We start from the raw sequence: 17,958 nt of genomic DNA, 5'->3' as shown, positions 1-17,958 counted from the left end.
CGCTTGCTCTCCATAGCCATGCGCAAAAGAGAAAATCCCATTATTGACATGTGGTAGGTCACGTTCGCGGAAGTCAGCTACTGGCTCAGCCAACCAATCAGCAGAAGCGTTTCTCTTTCTCCTCAGGAGGCACGCAGTTTAGTTTTTCAGAGCCGTGAAGACAACATGGACTTCCTAAGTGACCGAGATGTGCAAAAGGTGAGAAATGCACATCATTTGATAAAGATACCGTGTATTCTTTGTTGAGTTTGATTACATAAGTAGTTGTTATGTGGGATAGGGGGAACGAAATTTCGGTTTCTTTGTGTGTCTTTGGCATGTGGAGAAATTGACAATAAAGCTGACTTTGACTTTGACTAGTTTGCATGCGCAGCCAATCAGCGACGCGAATGAAAGCTGCGAGTACCGCCAATATATTTGGAGTTACTGGAAATATTTTCTTCTTGAATTATGCACATTAATGTACAGTAGCAAAGGACCTAGCTGCACATTCAATTGATTAGAATACAAAAACATGTTTTATACCAGTTCAGTGTGATGATAACCACAGAAGAGGAATTCAATTATTTTGGAAAAAAAAGGATACAAGTTTAAAAACAACTCCAAATGAATCAAGTGTGAGTGGAACTTGGTGCTGTCTCTGATGTGTGTGTTTTTTGTAGTACTTTGAGGATGGCTACGTGGTTCTGGACGGGTTCCTAACGCCCGGCGAGTGCAACGAGCTGCGTCAGAGGATGTCGGAGATCGTGGACGCGATGGATGTGCCGGCGCACTGCCGCACCACCTTCTCCACCTACCAGGAGGAGCAGCTCCGTGAGCAGGTCAGCGGCTTCGGTGCTGGCAAGTAGTCAAGCGCATATACTTAGCTACTGATTTGATCCCACTCGGCGGGTTTCTGTCAAATGCCTTCCTTGATGTCACACTGCAGATGCAGGTATGTGACCTTCTTATTTTATTTTAGCAGACCCAAACCGTAAGGTTCGAGAAAGGCGGCCCTACAGAATATTTCTGAGTTTCATAATTAAATCATACAGCAAAAGGAAAAAAACATCCAAACATTGTCCGTATATTTTTTGCGTTACTTGTTGCTAGGCAAAATTTGTGGGTCACACTTTTTTTTTTTTTTTCCCAATTCTTTTTGTGAATGTTGAATGCGTTTGATGAAGTCAATCAGCTGTTGTGCTTTTGACCCGCAGGGAAACGCCGACTATTTCATCACCAGTGGAGATAAGATCCGTTTTTTCTTCGAGAAGGGAGTTTTTGACGATAAAGGTCAGTTGGCGTATTTATTGGCTCCTCATCATCTTCAGTGAAGTGACTTTTTTTTCTTTTTTCACCCGCAGGAGAGTTTACGGTGCCCAAGCATCGATCGCTCAATAAAGTGGGACATGCGCTGCATGCTCATGAACCTTTGTACGAAAAAGTTACGCATTCAGACAAAGTTCAGGTGAGAAAGTTCACCGCACACCACAAGTGATGTTTTTTTTCCAAGTGAAAGGCTCAAACACACGCTGGTGAAATCCTTTCGCAAATCACCAAAATTGTTCATGTGTATGAGAGCGTTCCACTCGCGTTTGTAAAAGCGTCCGTTCCATTTGTGAATGTCTTGCGCGCTCATGATCCTCTCAGGGAATCGCCAGGAAGCTTGGCCTGGTTCATCCTGTCATTCTGCAGAGCATGTACATCTTCAAGGTCAGCCTGCACAACATGCAAACAATATCAGTGAATATTACTGACATTTTTTGTTATGTGTTTCGCCCTTCCAGCAACCCAGGATTGGCGGAGAAGGTGGGTCAAGAAAAGTACAAGGCTTGATCTGATCTTTTGATGTCATTGAATATTTGCTGTCGCGTCCCCTAGTGATGCCACACCAGGATGCCACCTTCTTGTACACGGAGCCCCTGGGAAGGGTGATGGGCCTGTGGGTGGCCCTGGAAGACGCCACCGTCAACAACGGCTGCCTGTGGTTCCTGCCGGCCTCGCACAACAGTAAGCGGACACGTTTATTGGCACGCCCGCGCCATCCAATTCTTCGCCTCCCACCCGGGCAGGCGCCGTGACTCGACGGATGGTGAGGACGCCGCCGGGCACCTTCCCCCTGACGGACTTCATCGGCACAGAGCGGGACTATGACGCTGACAAGTTTATCCCGGTAGAAGTTAAAAAAGGTTCATTGAAACTTCTTTTCAGTTTCTAATGTTTCGCTGGCATTTCAACTGGGGTGTGTCGACTTTTGATAGTCACTAACGCGCAGTAAACGACCTGTAGGTGGCGTGGTGCTGATCCACGGCCAAGTGGTGCACCGCAGCGCTGAGAACGTATCCGAGGACTCGCGCCACGTCTTCACCTTCCATCTCATGGAGGCCCACCAAACCCGCTGGAGTCCAGACAACTGGTCAGCCTTTCAAACTCAAAGCCGACGACGCCCCCAAAAAAAGATTTTTGACGTTGCTCCCATTTTTTTCTTTCAGGCTGCAGCCCACCGAAGAACTTCCTTTCCCACCCCTCTACACCAAATGAGGTCGCGGATGACGGTTTGTTCCTAATTATTTTTAAAAGCAACGGGAAACACAGCTGAAATTTGTGCATGTACTTTAATGATCGTGACAGGACGTTTGTACAAATAATTTCATTTCGATACTTTCACACAAATGGAAATAGATTCAAAGCAAAATGACACGATGAAATAAAAATGCAGGGAGATCTCGCGTTTGGAGGAAACATTCAATCGTGATTATTTAACGGAGAAAACACTCCTTAAAGTGCTTTCAGAAAATAATTCCTTGAAAACAAAACATGAAATGTGCCAAAAGTGGATTATGAGGAAACATCACATAGTGATCAACTAGGGCTAAGATTTTTTTTCTTTTTCTTTTTTTTTCTTTCACATGCAAGATTAAAAATATAGGGAAAGGCTCATATCTTAGCATTAAACTTAGCTTAAACATTCAGTTGTGATCATTTAGGGTGGAATGGGGGAATTTTAAATCATAATAAATACCGAACAGGGTCCCACGAAAGCTGAAAAAACAGCATCTACTAACCCGTTTCTGCCCATAGTCTATATATAGACGCTCCAATTTCCATAACATCTGGTGCCCTCAAATGACGACCAACATTCGTGCCGGTCATATCCGGTTATAAGCAGTCTTTCACCTGTCGAAAACGGAATCGCCGCCATCTGCCCAGTGTACGAGTCAGTCGCGCTAGGTCATCAAAGCCGGAATGTTGCGATTCACGAGGGAACATGATGATAAACTCGACATAGGGGCGTGAAACTTTTAGGGAACAACTATCATATAATGGTTATTGACTGATGTGATTGTTGCGATGATTCGCCCTGACGTATTTCCTCCATGTATTATTTGATGCAAAACATCTATATATATATATAGACTATGGGAGTCTACGCGTACAAAATCGGTGCTGGATGAGCACAGATGAAGCTCTCCAGTGCCTCGTTGCTGGGGCCATATCACGCAACAGGTTCGAGGAGATCATCCGCTACGTCTCGCCGTTTAAGGCTTTGATACGCGGACATTGTTCACTACTCACAAGCTTTGGGAAATTGACTGAAATTTCACAATGAAGCTAATGAATAATTCGCCAATTTGTTCATACGTCATATTTGGAGAACTTTTCATCCATCCTTGACTGAAAAATGCACTTTGTTGCATAGCCTCGTCAAAAATAATTGCTTAGACGGGCATTCATTTTTGCTTTTTCTGTTTCACTTTATTTAGCAATGACTTCACTTATTCAATCTCAGGGATGTATTATATTTCAGTTTGATTGGCAAAAATAACAGGTTCTCCCCCTCTCCCCCCTAAAAAATGCACAAATTGCAAATATGAGGAACACGGTCATGCGGTATGCGGGCGCCCTCTAGCGGTGTGCAAAAGAGAATGTACAGTTCAGTTGTATGCAAGTAAGAACGGATAGTTTTTTTAAATTATTGTATTTGTACAATATATTTTCATTGAATTGTTGGTGGGGTACCTTTAGAATCAAGGTTCAAACTATGCATAATGTTTCATTTCATCATTTAGTTTCATTCTGAAATTTCAACCCAAAGCGTCATAGCCCTAACTTTGAGTAGTTCATGCCAGAAAATGTTTTCCAAGGCCATCTGTAGGCACGTCAACAGCCTTGCGCTCGTTCCGGTTTAAGTTTTGCCGTCTGCGTCTTTTGTGCCGTTCCTCGCCCGCCCGCCCGCCCGCCGCTCTTGTCGTCCTGTCAGAGCGTGAGCAGGATGAGCAGATAGAGCGGCAACAGCAGGTTGTCGATCTGCGAGGTGTACGCTTCCAGCATGGCCACCAGCGCCACTGAGCTCAGGATCCACGAGTAGGCGCCGTTGAGGTTGACGCCCACGTCGAAAATCAGCAGCAAGGCCACGCCGACGATCTGGGCCAAAACGGACGTGGCCGTGCCCTCCATGGTCTTCTTGGTGCCCGGCCATCGGATCTCGCCCACGGCGCTTCCCAACACCGACGCCGCCGTGTCGCCGATGCCCACCGCCAGCACGCCGGCGTAGGGCACCAAGCCGCCGGCCCCGGGGAGCGTCCCCTTGGGCGCGCAGGCCCCTGGGAAGATCCAGATGGGCAGCGCCATGCCCAGCAGGAGGTAGATGTGGGTGAGGATAAGCGGGCCCGAGTCGCGTTCGTCCAGGAACAAGGTGAGCATCTGGCGAAGAGGGCGGCCCAGCGGCTTAATGCGGAAGTAGCGCACGTACTCCAGGAAGAGGAAGACGGCCAGGCAGCCCGCCGACGCCACGTGCAGCAGCTGGCTGTCGTAGAGGAGCCCCGGGACAAAGGTGGCCACCACGATGACGTGGAAGTACTTGCGCACCACCGTGGAGGCCTGGTGCTTCTTGGAGCCGGCGCGGCGCTGGTAGTTCTGGTGCAGTACCACGCCGGTGGCGGCCAAGCACAGCGCCGCCCAGTACGCCACGAGTCCCAGGCGGCGCCGGTTGAAGGTGATAAAGTCCCACAACCACATGATGGGATGGCGCCCGATGAAGAGCGACAGCCACGGCATGAGGATGCCCAGGCCCAGCACGGCCGTCATGGTGTGGAAGAAGAGCGACGACACCCACGTCTCCGACTCCATGAAGCAGAAGAGCAGCGCAAAGACCACGCCCAGCAGCAGCGAGCCCACCACCAGCACGGGCAGCAGGTAGTGGACCGGGTCAGCCCCCTTGGCCTCGGCCCAGCTCAGCGAGCGCTTGATGAGCTGGTTGACCACCAGGCTGACGCCGCCCACCACCAGGAGCGCCTCGCCGGGCGTGAAGCAGCGCGGCAGCAGGTACAGCACAATGAGGCTGAGGTAGACGAAGATCAGCAGCACCTCCAGAACTTCGATCACCTCCGACACCGTCAGGGTCTGCTTGGCGGTGTACAAAATGGCGCTGGCCGAGAGGCCGGCCACCACGCAGGTGTTGACGGGCACCGGTCTGGTGACGCCCAGCGCGATCAGAGACAGGAAGAGCGCCAGGACCATGCCGCTCACTGTCACCACCATGGTGAAGCGCTCCAAGTGGACGCTGCCCGCCGACGCGCATTTGGCCCGCAGCACCAGACCCAGGAGCGGCATCACCATGGAGGCCGGGACGATGCCGCTGTTGGCTGCGGGGCGGAACTGGAAAACGGCGCCGCCTGACTTTAGCAAGCGGTCCCACTTGTGCTGCACGTAGAAGGCCTGGATGAGCAAGGCCACGGCGCACCACGAGTGCTGGTTCCACAGCGCGGTGTGGACGCAAAGAACCACCGCCGACACCACGGCTGACTCCACCAGAACCGGGTTGACGTGCGGCGTCATGGCTGCGGATGGGCAGGCGGGCTTGCTGCGATCAACTTGCGGCCGCCGTCTGTCACTTCTTCATTTGGCCCACGGCTCACTCTAAAAACTGTTTACTTGGAAGGTGGAAACACAGGTGGCAAAAAAGAAGAGACTATAAGGACTCAATCAAATTGCGTAGAACAGATATTAGAACTGAGAATGTAAATGTGGGCCAGGTGAGAAGGCCTTGCTGTCACTGAGCGCTCACCACTGCTTCCTACCGGGGTGAACCTACCTTCACACACTCCCATTTACACACGCTTTCATTGCACAATAACCTTTAGTCCCTGCGAGGGCTTGCTAGTTACACTTTAAACTAATCCCTTGAGGCTGCATAGTTGTTATTAATGACTATTTTGGGCAAAAAGCAAGCACATGATTTTTCAGCTTATTTATTTCTGATCTGAGGCTTGCTGAGATGCTGCAGGATAGCGTTATCCGTAACGAAACACTGCAAAGAATCAACATAGAATGGTCGTCATAACCACCGAGGATGCACAGAGAGACAGACTTATAATTATACTTACTGCGTTATTGTGTTGTCATACGGACGAGGCGAATGGAAGGGTGACTTCCCTTTGTCAGAGAACGTTCGTCTCCCAGCCAGTAGGAGGCCGCCATGTTTCGATAGCCGGGTCACGTGGTAGCATCACTTTCCATTGCTTCATTTGATTGATTTGTTTATTTTAAATGTAATTATTATTTGGTGTAGTCTTTGATTGAGTAAATAATAGTATTACGGCAAATATATTAAGTACATGTAAATCATAATTGATACGATTTTATTGTTTCGCCGTCCACAAGATGACGGCAGTAAGTGCTCGAGGACAGCCCTGAACTCCATTGCTATGTTACTTTTTTTTTTTAAACAATTTATATCCATTAAGATACTGACGATCATTTATTGCGTACAACTTCCATAAGTACCCGTGTGGCGTTTTTATATTGTCGTCCACAAGACGGCAATCGAGTATTGCATCTCGACGAATATAACCACAAAGAAGTCTGGGGTTGTTGTTGTTGTGACGTAAAAGCCTACCAGCCAATCATAGCGCAGCATCGATGATGGCGGACTCCCCGATGAGTTTCAGGTATGAACCGCCAACTTAGCTAACTTTTTTCGTTTGGCCGATATGCGCTGTGAAAATTGACGAAAAAACTTACGACGCGACCTTCGTGCTGCAGTTGTTACCTCAACAGACCGCCTTTTTATGGCATATTTCCCCGTTCAGCCGACGGCTCTTAGCGTCACGCTAACTTAGCTTAGCAACAGCGCTAACGTTTGAACCGTTCGAATGGCTCGGCGGTGTGGAGTCTATCAAGGCTAGCCAAACATGCTTTCACTCGTCACCACCGAATGTACAAGTCGAGATAGTGAGTTGTAGTTTATTGGCCTTGTTTCTTTCCCGTAGGAGCTGTCGAGAGTTATGGACCATTTTGCTGGGACGTTCTGCGCTGAGAGAGCCAGTATGAGTGTTCTTTGTTGTAATTCCTAGTCTACGTGGCCAATTGAATGCCTGTGTTGGATGGATTTGCCTGTTTATCTACCTAGCTGATAGGATATGTGTTTACATTTACTGTTACATATTCATAAAACAGCTAGCATAAATCTAATCTCTATATTCAAACCGCCTAATGATCAACCAAACCGTTTAATTTAGTACTGAACGTCAGCTTCTATAATGTGAAACTCTATTCATGGGCAAACTGAATTTATCATTGATTTTATGTACAAATCCAGCCATTTTCTTGACACAATGCACGAATAAAAAGAGGAATAAACCTGATGTTTTCTGAAGGCTCAGATAGAATCAGAGCTGGAAACACACTGGGAGCGACTGCATCAAGGCTTGAGCTACTACAAGCCACCCAGGTATACTTTGTAGACTTCTGATCTCAAACATGCAAGGGAAGTAACTGTGTGATTGTACCCGTCTAGCCCTTCCTCGGCCAGCAAAGTAAAGGAGAAGAAAGATGTCGCTCAGCCGCTGAAGGATTTTGGTCTTAGGCTGAGTAAGCTCCTGGTAAGATGCGGTTACAAGCGCCCTTTGTTTGTCAGTTTGTTTGAACCCGACTGGTGCGATGTGATGGCAGGGCCTGGATGAGCTGCAGAGTGTGGAGCTGCTACAGTGTTACCTGCAGGAGGACTACAGAGGAACCCGGGACTCTTTAAAGGTGAGCTCTCACTGCACGTCGTGTCCGCTCTTAAATAAACATGCAGGAGGACTCGAGTGATGTTTATACATTTTGTTGGTGTGTGCGCAGGTTGTGCTAAAGGATGAGCGGCAAAGTCAAGCGTTGCTGCTCAAGGTCTGTAGATATGTGCTCCTGCTTTAAAAAACAACAACACTTTGTTAAAATCGAGTGTGTGCGCGTCCACAGGTAGCAGACTATTACTACGAGGAGCGCATGTCTCTTCTCCGCTGCGTCGTCCTGTTGCTGACATACTTCCAAGACGAGCGTCACCCCTACAGGGTTAGAAGATCACCACACACACACACACACACACACACACACACACACTCTCGTCCTTGTTTGGTTTTGTGACGTAGTTTATCTTCTCCTTGGCAAGAGCGAGTATTCCAACTGCGTCTACAAGCTAGAGAAGGACCTGGTGAGCAGCTACCCGACTCAGTTCCAAAGCCTCTTCAAAGCCGAGGCACCCACGTGGGAAACTCACGGGAACCTCATGGTGATGCTCCGCCGCCGCACATCCAGTGGAGACGAGTTGAAAAGATGGCGCGCTAAAGTTTTTTTTTTGCCGTCCCTCAGACAGAGCAGCAGGTATCGCGCTGGTTCCTGCAGTGCCTGCGTGAGCAGTCGCTGCTGCTGGAGATCATCTTCTTGTACTACGCCTACTTTGAGATGAGCCCGTCTGACTTGCTGACCTTCACCAAGATGTTCAAGGAGCAGGGCTTCGGACTGCGGCAGACCAACAGGCACCTGGTGGACCGGAGCATGGATGCGCTGCTCAATCGCAACGGGTAAGGACACAATAAATTGATGTGTCAAATAAAATAGCGCTTTGATGACAATGCAGCTCATGTTGACGTCTTGTTTTGGTGCAATGCAGCTACTTGAGCTCGCTCATCCTGGTGGAGGGCATGGATGTGGACTTCCTTCACCAGTGCGCCCTGGAGGACCGCACAGAGCGGCATCAGTTCTCCAGTGTTCCCGACATTGTCAAGGTTTGACGACGGCCACAAAAATAGCGCTGCAGCTTTTTTTTGGGGGGGGGGGGGGGATTTCAGTGAACATCTGTTCGTCCCTGTCAGGAGATGGACCAGCTGTTGTTGACCTTTGGGGACATCCCCCACCACGGGCCGGTACTGCTGGCCTGGGTCCTGCTGCGGCACACGCTCAGACCCGACGAGTCCAACCCCGTGGTATGGCGGATCGGCAGCGTGGCCTTGCAGCTGGAGGTGTTCAAGTACCTCGCCGCCATGCTGAAAGGCCTGGGAGTTTCCGGGAACAATGTAAGACGGCGCCGACCTTGGTACCTACCATGTGTCTGCTGGTTGGATTCAAGTAGTCTTGATTTGAAATCTCTGCCGCAGTGCACAGCAAGCACAGCCAAGATGTGCGTCTACGGCCTTTTGTCCTTTGTCATCACGTCTTTTGAAGAAGAAAGCCTGCAGGTATGTGAGCTAGCTTCACACAATTGAGACAGATTTATTCATCCTAAAATGAAGAAACTACACATGGTTTTCTACTTTGGACAGGCTGGCAGCGGCGGGTCACAGAGCTCCCACCTGATCGATGCCACCTGCGAGGTCCTCTCCGCGCCCAGCCTGGCCGAGGTCATTTGGGAAATGGTAGGCGCCGCGCCGACTTGCATCGCCAAAGAATCTCGCAGGAAAGATTATCTTCATCTTTGCCTATTTTGTTTGGAATCCCGTGACAGAAACCCAACATGGGCTTGGGAATGATTCTTGACAGCGCCGTCGGGATGTTCCCTCACAAGATCGCGCCTGTTTTGCAGCTCCTCACTGCGCTCGTGTCTAACAAGTCCAGTGTCAAGAAGGTAAACTGCCATTAAAGGAAAAGAAAAGTCAATAAATGTTGGAATGTTTTAGTCTGTACCAATGTGGAAAAAACCAAAGGGTGGAGGGGAATACTTGTGCAAAAAGCTGTCTTGTTCCTTGGTGTGTGGCAGGTGTACAACTTTTTGGATAAGATGTCCTTCTACACGCAAGCGTACAAGCACAAGCCCAACGACATCATCGCCAAGGAGGACGAGACACTGTGGAAGAGACAGACTCCCAAACTTCTCTACCCGCTTGGTTCGTTCATTTGAATCAGATTTTTTTTTCTTCCCAGGAATGGTAAAACATTCGAACAAGATTTTGTCTACGTATGCAGGCACGGGCCAAACCAACCTGTGGATGCCACAGGGCATTCTGGGCCAGGTGATGCTTAGCGGCGAGCAAGGTTACGTGGTGCGCTGGGACTTCCCGTACAGCTCTTGGACGCTGTTCACGTGCGAGGTGGAGATGCTGCTCCACGTGGTCTCCACCGCAGGTACGCCACGTCTATTCAGTCCTGGAACATTCCCCCCCGCTCAGCTCATTCCTTCCGTGTGTAGACGTCATGGCGCACTGCGCCCGCGTCAAGCCCATCTTGGACCTGGTACACAAGATTATCAGCACCGACTGGACCGTGTCGGACTGCCTGCTGCCCCTCACGTCGCGCATCTACATGCTTCTGCAGAGGTAAAACTCTTTCACCAAAAGAATGCAATTTGTGAGAAAGGTCTTTCAAAGAAGTAAAGGTCACATGTCTTGTGTCAGGTTAACGTCAGTCATCAACCCTCCGGTGGACGTGATCGCCTCTTGCGTCAATTGCTTGTCAGTGCTGGCCGCCAGGATGCCCGGCAAGGTGCTGACGCCTCGCCTCTCCTCTCCTCGCCTCTCCTCTCCTCGCCGCCACTAGTCCCTGCACTCTCCTCACCTGCATCTTGTCTTTTCAGGTGTGGTCCAGCCTGCAGCGCACGGGTTTCCTCCCGTTCTCCTCCCACCCCGTGAACAGCATGGCCCAGTGTGTCAGGTGCCGTCCCGTTTCCCCATATTTCAAGGCGAGCTGCAGCAGGCAGGACCGCTCTTGAATTTCTCGCCGTCTTGTTCCCCTCCAGCGCGGAGGGCATGAAAGCGGGTAACTACGGCAACCTGCTGGTCCAGATCGAGCAGCCTAGAGGGGAGTACGCCGTGACCATGGCCTTCCTCAAGTTGGTCACCACCCTGGTCAAGGTGAGCCGCGCCCGTCGTGGTCAGATGTACGCAAGCGAGTGCCGCTGTCGGTAAGACTGCTGTCGCGTTGCCTTCAGGGTCAGCTGGGCAGCACTCAGAACAAAGGACTCATCCCCTGCGTGCTGCTGGTGCTGAAGGAGATGCTGCCCACCTACCACAAGTGGCGCTACAACGCCTACGGCGTCCGAGAGAGGATTGGTGAGGCGCATTTCAGCGAATGGTGCTTTTGTTTTGTTTTTCCACGTTTGCTGTGGGAAGTCAACTCGCAGTGTTTCCTCAGGCTGTCTCATTTTGGAGCTCATCCATGCCATCCTCAATCTGAGTCCAGAGGGCGGGGACCAGGGCAGGTAGGGCTTCAAGTCGAAATGTTGTCGGGAGGCATTTTAAAAATGCAATTCCGTTTTTTTTTCTCTCTCTCTCTCTCTCTCTCTCTCTCTCTCTCTCTCTCTCTCTCTCTCTCTCTCTCTCTCTCTCTCTCTCTCTCTCGCTCGCTCTCTCTCGCTCTCGCTCTCTCGCTCTCGCTCTCTCTCGCTCTCTCTCGCTCTCTCTCGCTCTCTCTCGCTCTCTCTCGCTCTCTCTCGCTCTCTCTCGCTCTCTCTCGCTCTCTCTCGCTCTCTCTCGCTCTCTCTCGCTCTCTCGCTCTCGCTCTCGCTCTCGCTCTCTCTCTCTCTCTCTCTCTCTCTCTCTCTCTCTCTCTCTCCTTTCTTGTGACAACAGCATGCCCACCCTGCAGTCGCTCTGCATCTACGGTCTGGCCAACACAGAGGCCGGGCAGGCGGTGGTCAACATCATGGGAGTGGGCGTGGACAAGATCGACATGGTTCTGGCCGCTCAGCCCAGCAGGTCCGCAGCGACTCCTCGGTGCCGCTTTTGTGTCCTCCCGCAATGGTCAACAAGTCACCTTGTCGCCTTTGCGCAGCTGCGGCTCCGAGGGCCCAGGTCAGGTGCTGATCCAGATGGCCAAGCTGGCCTTCTCGGTCAGCAACAACGCCATCCGCCTCAAGCCGCCTTCTGATGAGGCGTCGCCCCTGGAGCAGGCCCTGACGCAGCACGGCGGCCACGGCAACAACCTGGTGGTGGTGCTGGCCAAGTACATCTACCACAAACATGACCCGGCGCTGCCCAGGCTGGCCATCCAGCTCCTCAAGCGCCTCGCCACCGTAAGCTGCTGTTGCTATTGATTCATTTATCTATTTGTGTTTTTCTTTCTCATGCCTACCTAACGCACGTGTGCCTCTGGCCCCGGCCGCCAGGTGGCCCCCATGTCTGTCTACGCCTGCCTGGGCAGCGACGCGGCCGCCATCCGCGACGCCTTCCTCACGCGTCTGCAGAGCAAGACGGAGGACATGCGGATCAAGGTGATGATCCTGGAGTTCCTGACGGTCGCCGTGGAAACGCAGCCGGGCCTCATCGAACTCTTCCTCAACCTGGAGGTGAAAGACGGCAACGAGGGCTCCAAGGTTCGGACCTTCACCGCTCCGGACGACGACCTTGCGTGATTTTGCTGCCAATGTAGTCACCCGTTTGTCTTGTGCACACGCAGGAGTTCTTGCTGGGCGAGTGGAGCTGCCTGCATGTGGTGCTGGACCTGATTGACTCCAAGCAGCAGGGCGAGTACTGGTGCCCTCCGCCGCTGCTCCGCGCCGCTCTGGCCTTCCTGCTGGCGCTGTGGCAGGACCGGCGGGACAGCGCCATCTCTGTCCTGCGCACCAAGTACAAAGTCGCCGCCGCCGCCTCCGCCTCGTGCAACGGTGACGAATCGTAGCATCATTTGACTTTCTTTCCCCTCCAAACACAGAGAAAGGTTTTGGGAGAATTTAACCATGCCGCTCTTTGGAATGCTGGCGCCGCCTTCAGACACCACTGAGGTATGGCCTTTCAAACGCTCACTAAATGGAAGATGTAACCTAAGCGAGTGGACTCATTCATTCATTCATTCATTCCCTTCAGCCTTGCGTTTTGGAAACGTGTGCCTTTGTCATGAAAATCGTCGGCCTGGAGGTCTTTTACGTACATAGGTAAGTTGTCTCTCTCAAATTTGAAAATACCATCTTGTAGGGTAGTGTCAGACTCCAGGAAAAAAAAATACTTGGGTAAATAATCACGGAAATGGGTAATTCAGCATATGAGATGGAGCTATGAGCCAAGCCAAGCCAAGCCAAGCCAATGAAGCTCCTCCTTTCACTTGAACAGCGCCTCTCTGGAGCAGCCTCTGAAGGACGCCCTGCGGAGGTTGGCCAACGCGCAGCGTTACGAGTACTGGTCCCAGTACGTCAAGTCGCTGGTGTGCCACGTGGCGGCCATGGAGGACCAGGGCGTTTGCTACTTCCCCGAGCAGACGCACATGCTGATGCTGGCCTGGCGGATGCTGCTCATCCTCGCCACCGGTCACGTGAGTGCTGTCGCCATTTTTAAACTTTGTGTTTATCCCCATTTCATCTTTTTTTTCCTCCCTTCTTTCTCAGTCCGACGTGATGCAGCTGACGGACAACCAGACGAAGCTGAAGCTTTTCACGGATGTGCTGGATGCCACCAAAGCCGCCGTAAGTCGCCAGCGTTGCGGCCCTCCTCACCTGTCGCTCCGCCCGCTGTGGCGTGACCTCACCTTCTTTGTCCCTTAGCTGACCAGACCCTCGTCGATGGCGTGCCTCCGCCTGGGCTCCATGACGGCCACGCTGCTCCTCGTTCTCCTCAAGCAGTGGAGAAGGTAGCAAAGACGAGTAGTCAATTTTGGAACGAGCTGATGTTTTCTGGTTCCTCCTTCCCAGCGTGGTGGCGACCGCTCTCGACATCCTGCCGCCGCTCTCGCTCATGCTGGAGTGCGTCCTGCAAGCCGACCAGCAGATGATGGACAGGACGAAAGCCAAAATCCTGTCAGCGCTCGTCTCCGTGCTGCAGATTCAAGGACTCAACGGTATCAGGGGCGCAGTCCAGCCTTTTTTCTTTTTGAAGCCCCCCCGAGTCAACATTTTAAAAAGCCACTTGCAAGGCGGTCGATGATGTGAAAATGTGTCCGACCCAGGCGGCGAGGTGTCGCAGCTGCCCCAGCTGCTGCTGTGCGTTTGCGAGACGGTGAAAGACGAAGCCTCGTCGCTGAGGGACAGCACCCGTCAGGCGCAGCGCTCGGCCGAGCCTCCGGAGGACGACGACGACGACGACAACATGGAGACCGACTTCCCCCGCGGACCCCACAAGGACCAGAGGGACGGGGTGAGTTCGCCTCAGCCCTTTGTTCCTTGGGACAAGTTGCCGTCTTTTTTTCACACCGGCGCTCTTCAGGTGTGCGTGTTGGCGCTGCACCTGGCCAAGGAGCTGTGCCGCAGCGACGAGGACGGCGAGCATTGGGTGGCCGTGATGAGGAAGGTCCCTGTGCTGCCGTCCGTGCTGAGCGCCATGGAGCTCAGTCTGCGCTCCAAGCAGAACCTCTACTTCACCGAGGCCGCCTTACACCTGCTGCTCACGCTGGCGCGCACGCCGCAGGTCAGCGCAAACGCACATCGCCGCCACAAATACCTTCAATGAGCAGCTCCTCGCGCTTCTGAGCAGAAGTCTCAAGCTTTTGTTCCTCCCTCCATCAGGGGGCAGCAGCTGTGGCTGGAGCAGGAGTCATCCAAACGATATGTCTTCCTCTCCTCAGCGTCTATGAAGTCTCCACCAACGGAGTGTCCCAGGTAGTACGGTCGTTTCTCTTGTCTCCCTTTTGGCCTGCGACGTGAAACGGCGCCCTCTCCTGTGCAGAGTTTCAACCGCAAATCTCAAGACTGCGCGTGCTGGCCCGGCGTCTACCGCCTGTGCGTGTCCCTGATGGAGAGTCTGCTCAAGACGCTGCGTTACAACTTCATCAGCGAGGCGCTGGACTTTGTGGGCGTGCACCAGGAGCGCATCCTGCAGGTGTGTCGGCATCGAATGACTTTTTCCACACGACTCTGGCCAGCCAGCCAACGCTAGCTTAGCTAACTTGCCGCCTCCTCTTCCTCCTCGTGCAGTGTCTGAACGCCGTGCGCACCGTGCAGAGTCTGGCGTGTCTGGACGAGGCCGACCACACGGTTGGCTTCCTGCTGCAGCTCTCCAGCTTTTCCGACGAGTGGCAGTTCCACCTGCCCAAGCTGCTCCAGGATGTGCAGGCAAGTCCCGGAGGACCCCTCCTCCTCATGCAAAAAGAGTTTGTTCCTGAAACGTGTTTGAATGTGCTTTCAGGTGAATCTGTGCTACCTTTGTCAGACGTGCACATACCTGCTGCACAGCAAGAAGATGCTGCACCACTACCTCCAGGTGACCGACGCCACCTTCATCTGTCATGTTTTTGCCAGCAGCACTTTTTTTTGGATTTGACAAGCTTCAAAAATGGTGATGTCATGCTCTCCTGTTGATACAATTGCAAATGTTCCTCCTGCAGCCTAAAAACGGCGAGTCGTTGCCCCCCGGGCCCCTCCCCAGGACGCAGCGCCCCTCACAGACCCCCTCCAAGGAAGTGCCGGCGTCAGCTCTGGGGCGATACGAGTGCGACGAAGTGGAGCAGAAGGCCGTGCTGGCCGTCCAGTGCGCTCTGCTCAAGATCCTCAGCAAGACGCTCGCCAGCCTGCAACATTTCACGCCCGACTGCTGCCAGATGATACTGGATCAGGTACTGCACGCACGCACGCACGCACGCACGCACGCACGCACCCACGCTTGTGTCTGACTGCTGTTTGTTTTTGCTCTCCCAGCTATAATAAGGTGAAGGTTTACACTCGACTTGTTTTTTGACTTTGCAAAATGTGCGCAGTGCATGGACCTGTCGTCCTACCAGACGCTGTTTGCGCTGAGCTTCACGGCCCCAGCCTTCGATCCCGACGTGTCTCCGTCCTTTGGGACCCTCTTGGCCACTGTCAACGTGGCGCTCGGGATGCTCACCGAGGTACCGTCAACACGCATGAGAAAGGGCATGCATGACAGGTGACACGTTCTTTGTATCAGATGGAGAAGAAGAAGGAGACGGCCTTGCTCAGCATCGTGGATCTCGCCTCCTCCGAGGAGATCCAGGCTCTTAAGTGAGAACTTTGAACCCATGCAAACAACACTGCCTTCTTGTGTAGTGTAGATGCCCTAAATATGCCCGTTTTTTTTGTCTTGTGTTTTTGAGGTCCCTTTTGATGTTCACCATGGAGAACTGCTTCTACGTGTTGGTGTCACAGGCGTTGCACTGCCTCAAAGACGTTGCCATCTCGCCGCGAGACAAGCAGCGGCTCAAGCAGGAACTCAGCTCAGAGCTGGTAAGGCTGTTTTCAACCAAGCTGTCAGTCTTGATTGTGTGTCTTTATTATTATGCTTACATTTCAAAATGTTCTCCGAGTCATTCCATATGTTTTCATTGAGCCTCTCAGCCTTCCTTCACATGCAATTTCTCTCTCCAGGAACAGCATTCGCTTCTTTTGATAAGTTCTTTGTTTTTCCACAGAGCACTCTCCTATCCAGCCTAGCACGCCATTTCCGCCGCGGCTCACCTTCGTCCCCGGCAGGGGGCAGCGGTGCAGTGGCCCTCCCGTGCCCACCTCAGTCTAAACCACCCACCCCAGGCTCCAAGGGGATCCACGAGGGCCAGGAGCCGATCATCCAGCTGGTGCAGGCCTTCGTACGACTGGTGCAAAGATGAATGCAACCATGGAAATACCACAGCCAGTGTTCGTTTAAAAGCTGCCCAAAAGGCAACTTTGATGTTTTTTTTCTACAAGGCCTAGTTTTATAGGTCCGTTTGACGACCTTTGGATGCGTTGCCAGTGTGGATTAAAAATGTGCCCAAGTGATTATAGACAAATGCTGCATTTGTAGCATTGAGCTACAAGTATGTTTGAAAGTATTTGCAAGCTAGTTTTCACTTAACATTGGCGATTTAGCATGTGCATACTTCACAGCTTCTGTTTCAATGCTAAAAAAGATGATTCTGAATGAAGTTTTGAACATGTTTGAAACTTGCTTTTTTTATGCACATACAAAGCTTTAATTTACTCCTTACTCATTAAACTTGTGTTCAGTTTTTCAAAGCCTTGTCATCTTTCAAACAAAAGCCTTCATACCTTTCCGTAGCAATAAGCATGGCGCTTATGGCTTGGCCACCCTGGGTGTAGGGCACTGAGTGCCAAAAGTCCCAATGATGGTGAGCAGCAGGGGGGGGCCCCATTTCAACCCCTTACACTGAGTGCCAAGCAGGGAAGAAATGGGTACCATTGTTATAGTCACTGGTATGACTCGGCAGGGGTTTGAACCCACAACCTCCCAATCTCAGGGCGGACACTCTCCTCTTCGGCCACTGAGCTGGTAAACAATTGTAGCGTAGTATAACACTTATAGTGGTTTTTAAATAACGTGTATACGCCTAAATATTGTTATCTAATATATCTATTGCAATTTCACATTAGATTGCTGGTTTGAAATTTGCTTTTAATATTATTATTATTACGTGTTGTGATGACATCTGCTGTGGAGTCTTCAGCTAGTCGCTTGTGAGCTGCTCCATAAAACCGTACATGTTCTACGCACTGAGAGAAAGGCTTCCATAGGGTAGTGGTTAGTGCTCTGGGCTTTCACCCCAGCGACCGAGGTTCGAATCTCAGTGGGAACCAAAAAACTTTTATCATTGAAAATTTGCAACACAGATGCTCGTATAACCATAAAACCATACATGTACTACGCACTGAGAGCACGGCTTCCATAGGGTAGAGGTTACTGCTCTGGGCTTCCACCCCAGCGACCCAGGTTCGAATCTCAGTGGGAACCCTAAAAAATTTTATCATAAAAAATTTGCAACACAGTTGCTCGTGCAACCATAAAACCATAGATGTCCCATGCATTGAGAGCAAGGCTTCCATAGGGTAGTGGTTGATGCTCTGGGCTTTCA

The 17,958-nt window shown here is 51.5% G+C and overlaps 3 protein-coding genes across 5 annotated transcripts; 2 read left to right on the top strand and 1 right to left on the bottom strand.

Moving 5' to 3' along the window:
* The first annotated feature begins 30 nt into the window (after window positions 1-30).
* On the top strand, window positions 31-2,721 carry phyhd1 (phytanoyl-CoA dioxygenase domain containing 1). Of its 2 annotated transcripts, none has more exons than XM_049738839.1 (10): window positions 31-198; window positions 663-821; window positions 1,197-1,272; window positions 1,344-1,447; window positions 1,630-1,692; window positions 1,767-1,788; window positions 1,861-1,989; window positions 2,052-2,168; window positions 2,269-2,395; window positions 2,472-2,721. In XM_049738839.1, exons 1-10 carry the CDS (start codon window positions 166-168, stop codon window positions 2,518-2,520), a joined length of 879 nt encoding a protein of 292 aa, XP_049594796.1. In that variant the 5' UTR covers window positions 31-165; the 3' UTR covers window positions 2,521-2,721. The 2 variants fall into 2 exon arrangements, with proteins under 2 accessions (XP_049594796.1, XP_049594797.1); XM_049738840.1 differs by having other exon boundaries at window positions 663-840.
* Window positions 2,576-6,481, bottom strand: dolk (dolichol kinase). 2 transcript variants are annotated; one of them, XM_049738837.2, is made up of 2 exons: window positions 6,366-6,481; window positions 2,576-5,912 (listed from the first exon to the last, which is right to left on the bottom strand). In XM_049738837.2, the coding sequence occupies exon 2, from the start codon at window positions 5,815-5,817 to the stop codon at window positions 4,237-4,239; it is 1,581 nt and encodes a 526-aa protein (XP_049594794.1). In that variant the 5' UTR covers window positions 5,818-5,912; window positions 6,366-6,481; the 3' UTR covers window positions 2,576-4,236. The 2 variants fall into 2 exon arrangements, with proteins under 2 accessions (XP_049594794.1, XP_049594795.1); XM_049738838.2 differs by having other exon boundaries at window positions 2,576-5,898.
* A 346-nt stretch (window positions 6,482-6,827) lies between these two features.
* Window positions 6,828-17,104, top strand: nup188 (nucleoporin 188). Its single transcript, XM_049738823.1, has 43 exons — window positions 6,828-6,929; window positions 7,251-7,305; window positions 7,638-7,711; window positions 7,778-7,862; window positions 7,933-8,013; window positions 8,104-8,148; window positions 8,221-8,313; window positions 8,411-8,530; window positions 8,611-8,822; window positions 8,912-9,026; window positions 9,114-9,314; window positions 9,396-9,476; window positions 9,561-9,653; window positions 9,743-9,862; window positions 9,995-10,121; window positions 10,201-10,359; window positions 10,424-10,550; window positions 10,629-10,716; window positions 10,808-10,884; window positions 10,970-11,084; window positions 11,162-11,282; window positions 11,365-11,431; window positions 11,802-11,927; window positions 12,004-12,244; window positions 12,338-12,544; window positions 12,628-12,797; window positions 12,883-12,952; window positions 13,035-13,102; window positions 13,278-13,476; window positions 13,550-13,627; window positions 13,706-13,791; window positions 13,853-13,998; window positions 14,107-14,294; window positions 14,364-14,564; window positions 14,663-14,755; window positions 14,823-14,975; window positions 15,071-15,208; window positions 15,282-15,356; window positions 15,481-15,708; window positions 15,850-15,981; window positions 16,041-16,114; window positions 16,207-16,336; window positions 16,522-17,104. Exons 1-43 carry the CDS (start codon window positions 6,901-6,903, stop codon window positions 16,714-16,716), a joined length of 5,283 nt encoding a protein of 1,760 aa, XP_049594780.1. The 5' UTR covers window positions 6,828-6,900; the 3' UTR covers window positions 16,717-17,104.
* Window positions 17,105-17,958: the final 854 nt, after the last annotated feature.

This window comes from Syngnathus scovelli, chromosome 13 (genome assembly GCF_024217435.2).
Source record: "Syngnathus scovelli strain Florida chromosome 13, RoL_Ssco_1.2, whole genome shotgun sequence".
Lineage (NCBI taxonomy): Eukaryota > Metazoa > Chordata > Actinopteri > Syngnathiformes > Syngnathidae > Syngnathus > Syngnathus scovelli.
The sequence above is the reverse complement of the archived record's forward strand: the minus strand, read 5'-3'. Positions and strand labels throughout refer to the sequence as shown.

Coding starts and splice junctions, on each gene's coding strand:
- phyhd1 (XM_049738839.1), top strand. CDS start 166: ATGGACTTCCTAAGTGACCGAGATGTGCAAAAG. Junction 1,693..1,766: donor AGAGCATGTACATCTTCAAG/GTCAGCCTGCAC, acceptor TCGCCCTTCCAG/CAACCCAGGATTGGCGGAGA. Junction 1,990..2,051: donor CCTGCCGGCCTCGCACAACA/GTAAGCGGACAC, acceptor CCACCCGGGCAG/GCGCCGTGACTCGACGGATG.
- dolk (XM_049738837.2), bottom strand. CDS start 5,817: ATGACGCCGCACGTCAACCCGGTTCTGGTGGAGTCAGCCGTGGTGTCG.
- nup188 (XM_049738823.1), top strand. CDS start 6,901: ATGATGGCGGACTCCCCGATGAGTTTCAG. Junction 12,798..12,882: donor ATCTCTGTCCTGCGCACCAA/GTACAAAGTCGC, acceptor CTCCAAACACAG/AGAAAGGTTTTGGGAGAATT. Junction 16,337..16,521: donor AGGAACTCAGCTCAGAGCTG/GTAAGGCTGTTT, acceptor GTTTTTCCACAG/AGCACTCTCCTATCCAGCCT.